The following is a 16,754-nucleotide window of genomic DNA, read 5'->3' on the forward strand; positions in this document are numbered from 1 at the left end:
ACGGAGTCTCGCCCTATCGCCAGGCTGGAGTGCAGTGGCGCGATCTTGGCTCACTGCAACCTCCGCCTCCTGGGTTCAAGTGATTCTCGTGCCTCAGCCTCCCGAGTAGCTGGGATTAAAGGCATGCGCCACCATACCCAGCCTTTTTTTTTTTTTTTTGAGACGATGTCTCACTTTTGTCCCCCAGGCTGGAGTGCGATGGCATGATCTTAGCCCACTGCAACCTCCGTCTCCCAGGTTCAAGTGATTCTCCTGCCTTAGCCTCCTGAGTAGCTAAGATTACAGGCACTCGCCACCATGCCCGGCTAATTTTTGTATTTTTAGTAGAGATGGGGTTTCACCATGTTGGCCAGGCTGATCTAGAACTCCTGACCTCAGGTGATCCACCCATCTTGGCCTCCCAAAGTGCTGGGATTACAGGCGTGAGCCACCGCGCCCGGCCCCAGTTTGGTTTTCAACTGAACCTTAAAAAAGCAGAGCCCAACTATATTGAAGACAAAGGTGAAAGGAAGATATTAACTAGGCAGGTAAGTCATCAGTTGGTTAATTCTTTCTCTAGAACTTGAGAAGTTAGAAAAAGTTCATTGAAAATTTTCAGAAACAACTGTGTACACGAAGAGGACAGATCCGAGGGACACCTTACCCACAGAGATGGCCGAGAGTGTCAAGAACTATGCGCAGCTAGCCTTTGAGGTCAGAGGGCAAGAAAGGCTGTCACCAGATGCTCCTACGTTTCCATTACATTCACAGTTTCTTTCACAAAACAGCATTCGAAGGAGAAGGGAAAGTTCGCACATTACTCCCAGCCATTGTCTTTGATCATGTGAGCAAGCTCAATGATGAATTTTCCTTCCTTATATTTCTGACTGCTCTCAAAGGCATGCTCCTTGAAAAAGAAGAGACAAAGGTTTCAGGACAGAAGGTTTCACTTTTCAATTTCATCACTCTTTTGGCAAAACCCCCCCCCAAGTCTATACTATGAACTATACCCAGATGTTCCCTGAGCGGTGCACTCATCTGGCGCTGGGAGGGTCTGTTCCAGGTGAGTCCATTGAGGCAGTGTAGGTTTACTTTGCATTTGTTGTTAAAGGTTTTTCATGCGCTCGCTTCGGCAGCGCATATACTAAAAGGTTTTTCATTTGTTTGTTTGTTTTGAGATAAGGTCTCACTCTGTCACTCAGGCTGGAATGCAATGGTCTGGTCATAGCTCACTGCAGCCTTGACCTCCAGGACTCAAGTGATCCTTCCACCTCAGGCTCCCAAAGTGCTGGGATTACTTGTAGGACAGTGTGAATGCAGATCTGTTTACTGAACATTTACTACATGTGGGACAATTTAAGAGGCTTGAAGAGATGCAAAAGACTACACTCCAGGAATTCCGTGCATAACTAGCGTGAAGGCAAATACAGGGAGAGTGACATAAACAGGTCAAAGACATCTGGAGGCTGGGCGCAGTGGTGCACACCTGTCATCCCAGCACTTTGGGAGGCCAAGGAAGGAGGATGACTTGAGTCCAGGAGTTTGAGACAAGCCTACGCAACACAGTGATTTTCTTCTACAAAAATCAAAAACTTAGCTGGGTGTGGTGTGCCTGTAGTCCCAGGTACTTGGGAGGTTGAGGTGGGAGGACTGCTTCAGCCCAGAAGGTCAAAGCTGCAATGAGCTGAGATCGACCAAGACCCTGTCTCAAAAAACAACAACAAAAAACAGGATATCTGGAGAAGGTCCTTCATGGGGAGGAGTTAACATCTCTCCCACAGACACATCCTCATCATTTTGTTTTGCTGAGTGTGTGGCCTGGTGCTAGGGACACAGATGACCAAGATGGATCCTGCCTACCCAAGCGGCAGCCCCAGGTGTGGCAGACACAGGAAGGACTGTGCCAGCAGGAAGCAGCGGGTGCAGCCATAGAGGGGAATGCAGTGTGGTGGCCATGCAGGGAAGGCACGGGTTTCTGGAAGTGGGGCCCACAGATGGGTATGGGGCTGACTGACCAGGGGAAGGGCTAGGGATGCGTGCTAGTCTTGTGGAGCCCGTTTCCATGGTGTGAACTGTGGCCTTCCAAAACTCACGAGGAATCTGGGAGACCAGAGATGATCAGGAATTCAGGAAAGAGGCAGAGCAGGTGGCCTGGACCCGAAGAACACCAGAGCCAGAATGGGAAAGCCTCCTTCAACAAAGGCAGGCAGGCCGGGCGCGGTGGCTCACGCCTGTAATCCCCGCACTTTGGGAGGCTGAGGTGGGTGGATCACTTGAGGTCAGGAGTTTGAGACCATCTCAAAAAACAAACAAACAAAAAACAACAACAACCGGGGAAGGCATGGGAGCATCCAACAGAAGGCAGATGGCCAGGGGGTCAAAACCATGGAATCTCTGGTGGCCTGGGGGAGGGGAGGACTCGGCCACGAAGGTCAGAGAGAGTGGAGCCTGGAAGAGAGACTTCAGGGCAGCGTAGAGGAGGGAAGCGGGGCAGGAAGGTGCAGGGCCTGAGGAGGCCAGATCAGCCATGTGGTGGAGAGAGAAGGGAGCTAGAGGTGAAGGCTGGAGAGGAGGTGGCGATTGCAACCTTCAATTCAAGGTCCCTGAGAAAGGGATTTGGGGTAAAGAGCTCATGGGGCAGCTCTCTGTCTCTGACTCCAGCAGGTCTGGTGCTGAGGTCTTCTAGACTTGTCCCTGACAGTGGGCACAGCCTCCCGCAGCCCCCTGCAGCCTCCTCGGCCTCCTCCCACACCAGGCTCTGCTCAGCGGGCTGAGGGCGGGCTGGGTGCAGAGAGCCTGGCTTAGGAAGAAACAGGGCTTGAAAACATGGTGTTTTCGGTTTTTGTTTTGGGTTGGGGTATCACTGTCACCCAGGCTGGAGGGCAATGGTGAGACCATGCCTCACTGGAGTCTGGACTTCCCACCTCGGCTGAGGAACTGGGGTTTCTGAAAGTGCTGTGACTGGTACCATGGGCCACACTGCACGGGGAGGTGTGGCTCAGTGGCAACTTAGTGCCACGTCCCCTTGTGGCACGAGCATCCCCTTGTGGCACTCACGTATTTCCACCCGAGCGTGGTCTTGCAGTTCTCGCAGTAGATGTCGGCAACCGCATGCAGCCCGGTGAGAAGGACCCTCTCCTCTGCAGGGCCGCAGCCCACGTTCACCCTGCGGGGACAGAGGGGCCACTGCGCTGCAGGCCCGGCCCGCCCCTGACCAGGCCCTGCCCCCTCAGCGGGCCCCACCCCATCCTCCTAAGAGTTCCCCCAAAACAGGGAACCTCCCAGAGAGCAGTGCCGTGCCTCTCCCCCAGCCCTGCCCGCCCCCACCATCAATGGGAAAGATCAGTGATGGGACAGGCTAGGGGGCAAGATCCTTAGCGCGTTTCAGAAACTCCCGGGGGGGGATGGTGGGTTCTTTCAGGACCCCTAAAGACCCAGGTGATTCTACACAGGGCACTGTGTAGGTGCCATCCAGGCCGTCCCGGGGCCCGCACCGCTCCCCCCGCGCTGAACCAGGGTACTCACACGGAATTGAAGAGGTAGGCACGTCCCTGGCTCCCCTGAAAGGACTGAAAGAAGAAGGTCCCGTGAGATTGGCTGCGAGTGCTTTCTGGAACGAAGCGGTGCTGCCCAGAGCCAGGGGAGTCCAGCCCCGCGGCTGTTAGCTGCGCCGGGATGCGTCACCGGGAGCAGACACCGGCGTCCCCCCTCCAGAACTCCACTTCTAATAACAGCCACTTAACGGAGCTGCAAGCTGTTTTTCATTGTAGACAGGAGTGGCTGATTCTGCTGCGTCAACATTCTGCAAGTGACTATTATTGGGAATCATGGCAAGATCAGTTTTTAAATGGTGAGCTTCATATGTCTGGACAACTTTACCTTAGAAGAGTTCTGAGAGGGGATCACGAATGATTTTCTCTACCCAAAAACCCACAGATCCTCAAAATGCTCTCCTCGCCGCCTCTTCTGCAGCAGTTCAGATGCGCTCACACTGCCAGATATTAGGGGGTAGGGGGAGGTGTCCATATTTTCCCACTGAAATGTTTTAAAAGTCACAGCATGGCTGAGTATGGCGGCTCACGCCTGTAATCCCAGCGCTTTGGAAGGCTGAGGTGGGCAGATCACCTGAGGTCAGGAGTTTGAGACCAGCCTGGCCAACATGGTGAAACCCTGTCTCTACTAAAAATACAAAAGTTAGCTGGGCGTGGTGGCGGGCACCAGTAACCCCAGCTACTTGGGCGGCTAAGATAGGAGAATCACTTAAACCCGGGAGGTGGAGGCTACAGTGAGCCAAGATTGCGCCACTGCACTCCAGCCTGGGCAACAAGAGTGAAACCCCGTCTCCAAAAAAAAAAAAAAAAAAGTCATAGCACAAGATGGCCTTTCACTTGGAGAAAGGCCATTCCAGTGACATCTATCTCACCAGGAAAATAAAACAAGCTGAGAAACAGCTCATGGTATATTCACGTATGCTAAGATGGCTGAGCGTGAAAGAGCCAGAATAGGGCATCTGCACTCCCTGATGCACTTGGTCACTCCCCACGACCTTTGCCCTCACAGGACAGGTGGGAACGCCTGCTCCAGTGCCAGCCTCAAGTCTCAATCGACCTCAAACATAATCAAAGAAATGCAAACCAAATCAAAAATTTTGGGGGGAGTTGGGGTTTTGAGATGGAGTGTCACTTTGTCACTCAGGCTGGAGTGCAGTGGCACCATCTGGACTCACTGCAGCCTCTGCCTCCAGGGTTCAAGCAATTCTCCTGCCTCAGCCTCTCCAGTAGCTAGGACTACAGGCACATGCCACTAGGCCCAGCTAATTTTTGTATCTTTAGAGATAGGATATTTTAGAGATGGGGTTTCGCCATGTTGGCCAGGCTGGTTTCGAACTCCTGGACTGAAGTAATCTGCCTGCTTCGGCCTCCCCAAGTGACGGGATTGCAGGCGTGAGCCACTGCGCCTGGCTTACATTACAGTTTATAATGGAGGCTGTCATTTAAAAATGTCTTAGGTGAGCTGGTAAGAGATGCTCGCTCAATACCACTCCCACAAAGGAAACCGCATATGTCATACATGATGTACACTGTCAGATTTTCATATCTAAATTTCATTGGAAAGAAAACAGGAAAGCAACATTTCTGTATAAAACAAAGATGGTTTTATATTGGCAGGCATGAACCACCATGCCCAGCCCTTTTTTGGGGTTTTTGACCTAACAAAGGCAAAAGGCTATGAGGAGTGTGACTGAAACACGATTTGACAATATCGAAGTGGAAAAGGCACACACTATAGGACCCAGCAGTCCCACTTCTAAGAATTTACTGTAAACAACAAACCAGCTTGAGTATATAAGGAAATGTGACAGGAATGGTCACAGGTTACAGTGTTCATAATTAGGAAAACAAACAACAACAACAACAACAACAAAAACGGGCTGAGGCAGGAGGATTGCTTGAGCTCAGGAGTTCGAGAGCCATGATTACACCACTGCACTCCAGCCTGGGGGACAGAGCAAGAACCTGCCTCTAAAAAACATAAATAGGCCAGGCGCGGTGGCTCACGCATGTAATCCCAGCACTTTGGGGGGCCGAGGTGGGTGGATCACCTGAGGTCAGGATTTTAAGACAAGCCTGGCCAACATGGAGAAATCCCGTCTCTAATAAAAATATAAAAATTAGCTGGGCATGGTGGAGGGTGCCTGTATTCCCAGCTACTCAGGAAGCTGAGGCAGGAGAATTGCTTGAACCTGGGAGGGGGAGGTTGCAGTGAGCCAAGATCGCGCCATTGCACTCCAGCTTGGGCGACTAGAGTGAAACTCTGCCTCAAAAAAAATTTTAAGAAAGGCTGGGCGCGGTGGTTCATGCCTGTAATCCCAGTACTTTGCAAGGCTGAGGCAGGCAGATCACAAGTTCAGGAGTTCAAGACCAGCCTGGCCAACATGGTGAAACCCCGTCCCTACTAAAAATACAAAAATTAGCTGGGCATGGTGGTGCGTGCCTATAATCCCAGCTACTCAGGAGGCTGAGGCAGGAGAATTGCTTGAACCGGGACCCGGGAGGCAGAGGTTGCAGTGAGCCGAGATCGCGCCACTGCACTCCAGACTGGGCTACTGAGTCAGGCTCCGTCTCACAAAAAAAAAAAAAAAAAAAAAATTTAACCTGGAAGTCAGGTACTCATCCATAAGTGAGTAAGCAACTGCATCCGCATATGGGCCTCATGCAGGGGATGGGAAGGTAGGAGCAGATATGGAAAAACAGTCATAGGCTAGGCACCATGGCTGTAATCCCAGCACTTTGAGAGGCCAGGGTGGGTGGATCACCTGAGGTCAGGAGTTCAAGACCAGGCTAGGCAACATGGCAAAACCCTGTCCCTACAAAAAATACAAAAATTAGCAGGGCATGGTGGCTGTGAGCCTGTACTCCCAGCTACTTGGGAGGCTGAGGCAGGAGAATCGCTTGAGCATGAGAGGTGGAGGTTGCAGTGAGCTGAGATTATGCCATTGCACTCCAGCCTGGGTGACAGGAGAAGCCCTGTCTAAAAATAAATAAATAAATATATAAAAATAAAAATAGTCATAAAAGTCATAAAATACTAAGTGAGGAAAAGTTAGCTGTAAAGTGAGTGTCATTTGAGCCCTTTATTTAAAGTGAAAAATGTGTTTCTATTAAAACAAAATAAAGACAACAGATGTCAAACTATTAACAGTGACATCTCCAAGGAATGGAGCCGGACAAGGCAGGAGGAAGAAGCAAGTCTCCTCGTTTATACATACACATTATTTTAATGTGATTATGAGCAATATATAATTAAAAAAAAATTAAAAGGACCTGGCACAGTGCCTCATGCCTATAATCCCAGCACTTTCGGAGGCCAAAGTGGGAGGATCACTTGAGGCCAGGAGTTCGAGACCAGCCTGGACAACATGGTGAAACCCCCTCTACTAAAAATACAAAAAATTAGCCTGGTGTGGTGGCGCACACCTGTAGTCCCAGCTACTCAGAAGGCTGAGGCAGAAGACTTGCTTGAACCCGGGAGACAGAGGTTGCAGTGAGTGGAGATGGCACCACTGCACTCCAGCCTGGGCGACAAAGCAAGGCTCCATCTCAAACAACAACAACAGCAACAACAAAAAACCAGAGCCCCCAGTTGTCCCTGGTAGACTTCTCACCTGAGCATGAACTAAACCTGTGTTTTAAGCTGTTGAGATCTGGGGAGGCTCTTTTTCCTCAGCATTCAGGCTTAAAAATGAGTATTCCCTTAAGTGGCATTCTGGGATTAGGAATATTATTCTATGTTCAGTTTAACTAATAATCATCTTATAGACTTTTCCCACATCCTCATCAGTCTTCAATTTTCTGGACTGAATTTCCTAATTCTCACCTACTCTGAAACTCCTTATTTTTAAATAGGGTTTGGCTCAGAGACAAGAGCAGCTCTGTGATTCAGATTCAGAGCTGTCTTATCAGAGTTGGAGCCAGCAAACTCCTCCTGTAAATTAGGGCCAGGAGATAAGTAGTTTAGGCTTTGGAGGACATATGGTCCCTGTTCTAATTACTCTGTAAACAGATGAGCACAGCTGTGATCTATTAAAACTTTGCATAAACAGGTGGTGTGGCAGATTTGGACCACAGATCAGAGTTTGCTAAGTAGATGGAGCCTTCTAGTAACCAGAGCTGCCTACAACAGCAACAGGCTCCCTCGAGCCAGGGGATCCCTTGTTAGTGACAAATACAAACTTAGAGGCTGTGAAGACAGTGCCTCTCGCCTCGCAGGTACTGGATTCTGTTCTGCGTGGCAGGTGTTCTCGATGGTCTCAATGAATCCTCATCAGAATCACCACGGAAGGGAGAAAAGCTCACTCTAGTCGTCATCTTGCCACCTCGCCCGGCCCATCATCCATGGAGGCACGAGGTCTGATCCTTCCTGGTGGCCTGTGTGCTCAGAGAGCTTAGTTCTCGGCACTTTTTTTCATCCTGAAATGCTCATTTGGCACCAAATGACTTCTGAGCAGGCTTCTGCCTTTTTTTTTTTTTTTTTGAGACAGAGTCTTACTCTGTCACCCAGGCTGGAGTGCAGTGGTGTGATCTCAGCTCACTGCAACCTCTGCCTCCCAGGTTGAAGCAATTCTCATGTCTCAGTCTCCCAAATAGCTGGGATTACAGGTGTGTGCCACCATGCCCAGCTAATTTTTTTGTACTTTATTAATAGAGACAGTGTTTTACCATGTTGGCCATGCTGGTCTTGAACTCCTGACCTCAAGTGATCCACCCATCTCGGCCTTCCAAAGTTCTGGGATTACAAGTATAAGCCACCATGCCCAGCCAGGCTTCTATTCTTGATACAATTTTTTTTTTTTTTTTTTTTTTTTTAGACAGAGTTTCGCTCTTGTTGCCCAGGCTGGAGTGCAATGGCGCGATCTTGGCTCACTGCAACCTCTGCCTCCCAGGTTCAAACGATTCTCCTGCCTCAGCCTCCCAAGTAGCTGGGATTACAGGCATGTGCCACCACACCCGGCTAATTTTGTATTTTTTTAAGTAGAGACGGGGTTTCTCCATGTTGGTCAGGCTGGTCTGGTCTCAAACTCCTGACCTCAAGTGATCCGCCCACCTCGGTCTCCCAAAGTGCTGGGATTACAGGGGTGAGCCACCACGCCCAGCTGATACAATTTTTAAAACAGCTCATTGATGACCTCCAGGCTGTTCAACAGAAGCATCTCAAATTCCTTTTGACCATGTAGCAAGGAACACACCTGGCATGCTTCCGAAACAAAACCATGCATGGGGCCGGACACTGACCACCTGTCAGTGCTCAGGTCACCTGCTTAGGTCATGGCCAACACACAGGTGTCACGGGGCTCCACAAGGCCACAAGCTTCACTGCCCCTACCCGGGGGCCCAGAGCAGCTCCGCCTCTCATTACCTCATGTCATTTTACACACTAAGCCTACCTCAGAAAACACCGAGGAAATGGGGTGCCTGGCTCCTTCCACTTCTCACCTCACACTTCCCAGTGCACACAGGAGCCCCAGAGGCAATGAGAGAGCAGAGAAACTCTGCCTCGTTCAACAGTTTCTATCTCAGATGATGAACAGAAATGAGGAGCCTCTCACTATTACCTAGTGAAAATACAAGCAGGTAAATGTTCTTGAGTTAAACAGGAAACCTAAGAGATTCCTGGCTGGGCGTGGTGACTCACACCTATAATCACAGCACTTTGGGAGGCCAAGGCAGGAGGATCGCTTGAGGCCAGGAGTACAAGACCAGCCTTGGCAACATGGTAAAACCCTGTCTCTACAAGAAAAAATAAAAGTAAATAAAATACCTATTTAAAAAAAGAAGAAAAGATTCCTGAAAGGCACAACTTCCTGATAAACTTTGTTCCCAAAGTGGTCGTGACCTGTGAAGATGGGGAGACGTCATGACCTGAGGATGGGGGGAGGTCACGGCCTGTGAGGATGGGGGGAGGTCATGACCTATAAGGATGAGTGGAGGTAATGATCCGTGAGGATGGGTGCAAGTCATGAATTGAACATGGGGGAGGTCATGACCTGTGAGGATGTGGGAGGTCGTGACCTGAGGATCAGTGGTCATGACGTGTGAGGATGCGGGGAGGTCATGACCTGAGGCTGGGGGGAGGTCATGACCTGAGGATGGGTGGAGAACACTGTCATTCCGAGTGAGCATCAGCTCCTCCATGATGTTTGGCCTGTTTAAATGTTCACAACTGGTTGATGATCAACGCCACACACTGCTAATGAGGAGCTCAGCACAGTAAGGAGGGGCCAGGGGATCTTGTTTACATCTTCAAGGCTGCTCATGGGTTCTGTGCACAGAGACCAGCCAGAGCTTCACCCAGGGCTCCTACACACCCTACAAACGCAGCCACACCCTCTGGGGCATTTTTCTGAGCAACCCCTTTCCTTCTTAACCATGCTGAGTTTTTAAAATTTCTTAATACTCTTATTATTAAACTATTTCCACAGATTTTTCTAGACTTCTTTTGCTCATTCAGTCCTCTCTGGCTTTCTGCTGTGAGTAACAAGTGATTCACCTTGCCCCTCGTAATCCCTGGGAGTGCCAGCTGCCTGGCCCTGGAAAACCGCCCAGCATGCCAGGATCGCATCTGAGATCGTGGCACAGCCACACTTAACCATGCACAAAACGCTCACCAATGCTGCCTAGAAGGCTCTACACGTTCAGGACACAGCAGACTCAGGAAGTCATGTGATGCTTAAATATTCTTCCACTATGTAGGTACCACAATGACAGATAATCATTGTGCCATCAATTTTTTGGCATAAGCCACTTGCCTTGGAGATGAGCTCGTCATGATTGGCCAGGTGTGCTCTGCAGTGGATACAGCTGTACGTTCGGTGACAGTTCGGCAGATACGCTTGGAAAGTTTTGGACTTTGTCATTTTCACCATCTCTCCTGGGCACTCCTCACTCAGCTCAGGGCTGGTTCTGGAAGAACCGTGGCTCTGCTGGCCTCTCTGACAAAAGCAACACTGGAAAATGCACGCAAGAGCCGTCGTTGTCCAGGAGGGCGTGTGGCACTGTCCACACAGCTGGGACGAGAGAAAAACGTAACCTGCCAACCAATCAGACAAAGTGGTGGGTTACAGAGAGAACATGCGTGTGAAGCAGGTACATATGGGATTCATGTGTTGTGAAGCAACACGCAGGGTGGGGGGGGTGGCAGGACTAGAATTTTTTTTTTTTTTTGAGATGGAGTCTCGCTCTGTTGCCCAGGCTGGAGTGCAGTGGCGCAATCTCAGCTCGCTGCAACCTCCTCCTCCTGGGTTCAAGCGATTCTCCTACCTCAGCCTCTGAGTAGCTGGGATTACAGGCACACGCCACCAAGCCTGGCCTCCCAAAGTGCTGGGATTACAAGCACCACTGCGCCTGACCAAGATCCAACTCTTTAGTATCAATTGTAGACAAAATGAACACTGACACCATGCCACTGCTTAACCACTTTACATTTAGTTGGAAGTGAAAAAATGAACTCCTTTTACATGCAAATAATTTGAGAAAAACATTGATTCAAATTCTTCTTATACCAGGTTTGGCTTTGGGAAACATGAAAGGAGAGGCGGAACCAAGACTCCCGGTGAGTGGGCCCGGTGGCAGGGCTGGATGCACCCCACCCCGAATCCGGGAATTCACCACGCAGAGCACCAGGACATTGAGGAATGTGAGTGATGGATCCAGTATTATTTAATCTTTAAGAAATTCCAGTCCTGAAATAAACCCTTATGTATGGTCACATGATCTTCAACAGGGTGTCAAGACCATTCAATGGGGAAAGGACAGTCTTTCAACAAATGGTGTCACAACAACTGGATATGCACCTGCAAAAATATAAAGTTGGACTCTTACCTAACACCGTATACAAATTAACTCAAAATAAAAGACCTAAATGTGAGAGCTAAGACTATAAAACTCTTAGAAGGAAACACAGGGGAAAAGCTTCATGACATTGGATGTGGCAATTATCTCTTGGATACGATACCAAAAGCATGGGCAGCAAAAGAAAAATAGACACATTAGACTTCGTAAAAATTCAAAACTTCTGGCTCGGTGCAGTGCTCACGCCTGTGGTCCCAGCACTTTGGGAGGCTGAGGTGGGTGGACCACTTGAGCCCAGGAACTCAAAACCAGCCTGGGCAACAAAGCAATACCTCATCTCAACTAAAAATACACAAAATTAGCTGGGTGTGGTCCCTGTGCCTGTGGTCCCAGCTACTTGGGATAGCTGAGGTGGGAGGATGGCTTGAGCCTGGGAAGTTGAGGCTCAAGTGAGCTGAGATCGTCCAACTGCACTCCAGCCTGAGCAACAGAGTGAAACCCTGTCTCTAAATAAATAAATAAAAACTTTTGTGCTTCAAAGGATACTATCAACAGAGGCAACCCAGAGAATGAGGGAAAATGTTTTTAAATCATATACCTGATAAGGTGTTAATATCTAGAATACATATATTCTATATTCTCTCTATACATATTCTCTATATATCCATATTCTCTATATATCCTAGTTATTGGAATATGTCAAAAAAAAAAAAAAAACAACTACAACTCAGCAAAACAAACAAACAGGTTAAAAAATGGATAAAGGGCCGGGCGTGGGCCCGGCATGGTGGCTCACGCCTGTAATCCCAGCATTATGGGAGGCCGAGGAAGGTGGATCACTAGGTCAGGAGATCGAGACCACCCTAGTCAACATGGTGAAACCCCGTCTCTACTAAAAATACAAAAAATTAGCTGGGCGTGGTGGCGGGTGCCTGTAGTCCCAACTACTTGGGAGGCTGAGGCAGCAGAATTGCTTGAACCCAGGAGGCAGCGGTTGCAGTGAGCCGAGACCATATCACTGCACTCCAGCCTGGGCGACAGAGTGAGACTACATCTCAAAAAAAAAAAAAAAAAAAAAAAAAAGAAAGAAAATGGATAAAGGACCTATGTATCTATATTCTCTATATATTCTAGTTGTTAGAATATGTTAAAAAAAACTCAGCAAAAAGAAACACAATCTGATTAAAAAATGGACAAAGGACCTATATATCTATATTCTATATAGTTATTAGAATATGTTTAAGAAACTCCTACAACTCAACAAAACAACCCCAATCTGATTAAAAATGGACAAAGGACTTATATAAACATTTCTCCGAAGAAGATATACAGATGGCCCACAAGCACGTGAAAAGGTGCTCCATGTCACTGATCCTGAGGGAGGCAGACAAGGACCACGTTGAGACACCACCACACACCCTCTAGGACGGCTACTATCAACGCGCACACACGGAAAATAAGCGTTGGTGAGGATGTGGAGGAATTGGAGCCTTGTGCATTGAGGGTAAAAATGTAAAATGCTGGAGGCACTATGGGAAACAGTATGGTAATTCCTCAAAAAATGAAATATAGAATTACCATGGGCTCCAGCAATTCCACTGCTCGTATAAATCCACGAGAACTGAAAACAGGGTCTCAAAGCCATGTCTGCACACCCATGCTCACAGCGACATTATCCACAACAGCCACGAGGGGGAAGCCACAGTGTGTCCCTCCACAAACGGGCATTCTCATGATCAAAATATGGCATCTGCATACAGTGGAATGTTATCCAGCCTTTAACAGGAGGGGACTCCTTTCACAGCTACAGCATGGAGGAACCCTGAGGACACTATGCTCAGTGAAGTAAGCCAGTCACAAAGGACAAATATTGTATGAGGTACTTATAGTAGTGGGACTCAGAGACAGAAAGAGCTGCCAGGGGCAGGGGAGTCCCCGCTTCATGGGTGCGGTGTTTCAGTTTTGCAACATGAAGAATTCTGGAGGTTGGAGGGTGGCGATGGCTGTACAAAAATGTGAATATATTTAATGTCACTGAACTGTACACTTAGAAATGGTTAAGATGGTAAGAGTTATGTGTACTGACTACAATTATTTTAAAGAAGAGTGTATCATTTTTACATTTCTAAGGTCTCATTAACAAAAGAAGGTTAAGTCCATGACTGATGCTGCCATCATCGGCAACAGGACGTGCGCCAAGTTTTCCTGGTGGCACCACCCCAGCCTGGCCTGTGACAAGGGGCCTGCAGAGAGTCAGGCACACCGGATTTTCTTTCAGGCCAAACAGAAGAGCAAGGGTTTCCCCAAATTCGAGAGCACGGGGCTGGGAAGAAGAGCCAAGCGCCAGCAGTGTCCTCACACCTGCTCCTCCTGAGATGCACCCCCCCACCGCCCCCCACCCCATGTGACCTCTGCTCCGGCAGCAGCCTGTCCTGTGCCCTTCCGTGGGATGACACCCAGGACGGCGTCTGCCCCCCACCTGCGCAGGCACGCCTGCATTAGAGGGTCACCTTCTCACATCTGGGACTGAAGATGTGCGTGGGCAGAACGCAGCGTTTGTAATCGTGTGAAGACACAAACGGCCGGTGGCCGCCACCCAGGATGGAACTGGGACCCGGTCACCACGGCGCTGCTGTGCCCTTCCTTGGGGCCCCGGCCTGAGATGCTGCCTAACTTGGACTTGGTGCTTCTTGGTCTTTGCTTGTCCTGATGGCTGTGCCCCGTGTGTGGCCCTGAGCCACACTGCTGCGTGTTCCGTGTTTTGAACTTGACACCGACGATGCTGTGAGACTTCTCTGCTGACGTGCAGCCAAGTCTGCCTCTGTCCCCATGTGCAGCTGGGCCCCCTTCACCTGGTGTCCTGTCAGATACACTGCATGCAGCCACTGATTGGGTGTGGATGTGTATCGGCTCCCAGGCTGGCTACTAAATGGTGCTGCTGTCGCCGTCACCTCTCCTGAGCCGCACAGGCAGGTGTTTCGTTGGAACAATCCCAGGAGCAGATGCCCGTGCACACAGCAGCACCTCCCAAGTGCTGGTGACAAGGTCATCCTGCCAGCAGCGAACATGAGTCCCTGCTGATCTTTATCCCGCCAACTTGATATGGTCAAATTTTAACACTTCTGCTGCCTGGCAGGTATAAGGCAGCAGCATCTCATTGTGGCTTTAGTTTGCTTCAACCTGACCATACAGGTGGGCACCTTTTATGGTTCCTCCTTTTCAAATCTTTGTCACCTTTTCTATTAGCTGCTGGTCCTTTCCTTACTGATTCATAGGAGTAAGTGATATATTCTGAAAACTAAAGCATACATTAAGCCATATGGGTCGTGGAATGATAAGCATTACTGGAATGTGGACATGACTGTGCCTGTGATGTAAGCTTCAGGAAACTATAGTGTAAGGCATGTATGTATAGTATGTGGATAAATGGATAAAATGGATATGCCATATACACACACACACATACATATACATATATGTGTGGATTATGTATGTACATGTGCATTAATGGGTTTCAAGTTCTCTAAAAGTATAACTAGACAAAAAAACTATTAAGGCTGGGTGTGGTGGCTCACATCTGTAATCCCAGCACTTTGGGAGGCTGAGGCGGGCAGATCGCCAGGTCAGGAGTTCGAGACCATCCTGGCCAACATGGTGAAAACCCCGTCTCTATTAAAAATACAAATATTAGCTGGGCGTGGTGGCGTGCGCCTGTAGTACCAGCTACTCGGGAGGCTGAAGCAGGAGAATCACTTGAACCCGGGAGGTGGAGGCTGCAGTGAGCCGAGATTGCACCACTGCACTCCAGCCTGGAGACAGAGTGAGACTCCATCTCAAGAAAAAACAACAACAACAACAACAACAAACAAAAAAAACCCACGCTGCTTACTATGTATAGTTCAAATAAAAAACATAAAAGGTAGATTTTTAGTTTTTTTTAATTTATTTTTTTGAGATGGAATCTCTGTCGCCCAGGCTGGAGTGCAATGGCACCATCTGCGCTCACTGCAACCTCCGCCTCCCAGGTTCAAGTGATTCTCCTGCCTCAGCCTCCTGAGTAGCTGGGACTACTGGCACGTGCCACCACACCTAATTTTTCTTTTTCTTTTCTTTTTTTTTTTTTTTTTGAGACAGAGTTTCGCTCTTATTGCCCAGGCTGGAGTGCAATGGCACGATCTTGGCTCACCGCAACCTCCACCGCCCGGGTTCAAGTGATTCTCCTGTCTCAGCCTCACGAGCACTGGGATTACAGGCATGCGCCACCACACCCAGCTAATTTTGTATTTTTAGTAGAGACGAGGTTTCTCCATGTTGGTCAGGCTGGTCTCGAACTCCCAACCTGAGTTGATCCACCTGCCTTGGCCTCCCAAAGTGCTGGGATTACAGGCGTGAGCCACTGCGCCTGGCCCTACACCTGACTAATTTTTGTATTTTTAGTAGAGACGGGGTTTCACCATGTTGTCCAGGCTGGTCTCAAATTCCTGGCCTCAAGTGATCTGCCTGCCCCGGCTTCCCAGAGTGCTGGGATTACAGGAGTGAGCCACTGCGCCCAGACTAAAAGGTACATTTTTAAAAAAGAGGTGACTTAAGATTTCATAGAAACCAACTTTTTGTAAAACTATGATAAGCCAAATACTTGGACCAGCCCTCCCACTGAGAAGTACCAAAAATGCTGACAAAATAAAAGGATGTTTTCTTAAAGGCATCCAGGGGCTGACAAGACAGTGAGGAGCTGCCAGACACCATCTGGGGAGGCAGAAACCAGAGAGGCGAGCCAAGCCGCTCTTGCCCTGAAAACATCTGCCCCCATCCAGCCACCCCGGGCTTCCGATGAGAACTCTAAGGCTGGTCCCCACCCCACAGAGCAGTGATCATAGGACAGCCCTCACAGGACTTATGGCCCAAATTCACACCAGTGAGAAGATTCCAAAACCTCACAGTTGATGGATTTAGTTTAAAATGGCTTTAGGCTGACAGCGCCCTGAGGTACCTGGCAGAAGGAAGCATAAACCTAGTTTGGAGGAAGCATCTTTATCCTAGGTCTGAAAAATTCCCACAAAGTCATTTTTCCAGGACAATGAGTAATGCAGTCAAAAGTAACCACACATTCACAGAAACAATGCCCCATGAGCAAGGACAGAAAAGGCCCGCAGCAGGACCAGATCCAGAGACTCAACATCTCAAAGACCTGAGGCAGACCATGAGGCTCCTCCACTTAACTGTACTCCCGGAGGGAACTGATGAGCTTGAGAGTATATGTAACGAACAGCAAACGAGAAAAAAAATGACCTTGCAGAAAAACAGGTGTAGACATTCTAGAAATAAACAGCATTCAGCCCAATGGGTTTAACAGGAATAGGAGAATAAAAAGAGAATACCTACACTGAAGATACGTCAGAATAAATTATGCTGAATAAAGAAGAGTGA

The 16,754-nt window shown here is 48.9% G+C and overlaps 1 protein-coding gene across 1 annotated transcript in view; it reads right to left on the reverse strand.

The window, feature by feature from the left end:
• Nucleotides 1–528: 528 nt before the first annotated feature.
• The window catches only part of YPEL1 (yippee like 1), a 34,900-nt gene continuing 18,674 nt past the window's right edge, over nucleotides 529–16,754 (reverse strand). The window contains exons 2-5 of the mRNA XM_016939784.4: nucleotides 10,286–10,566; nucleotides 3,505–3,548; nucleotides 3,037–3,145; nucleotides 529–886 (exon numbers count right to left, since the gene is read on the reverse strand). Coding sequence (XP_016795273.1) covers nucleotides 797–886; nucleotides 3,037–3,145; nucleotides 3,505–3,548; nucleotides 10,286–10,402 — 360 coding nt within the window. The 5' untranslated portion in view covers nucleotides 10,403–10,566 and the 3' untranslated portion in view covers nucleotides 529–796. The remainder of the gene's footprint in view (nucleotides 887–3,036; nucleotides 3,146–3,504; nucleotides 3,549–10,285; nucleotides 10,567–16,754) is intronic.

The sequence above is a fragment of the Pan troglodytes genome, chromosome 23 (assembly GCF_028858775.2).
Source record: "Pan troglodytes isolate AG18354 chromosome 23, NHGRI_mPanTro3-v2.0_pri, whole genome shotgun sequence".
NCBI classification, from domain to species: domain Eukaryota; kingdom Metazoa; phylum Chordata; class Mammalia; order Primates; family Hominidae; genus Pan; species Pan troglodytes.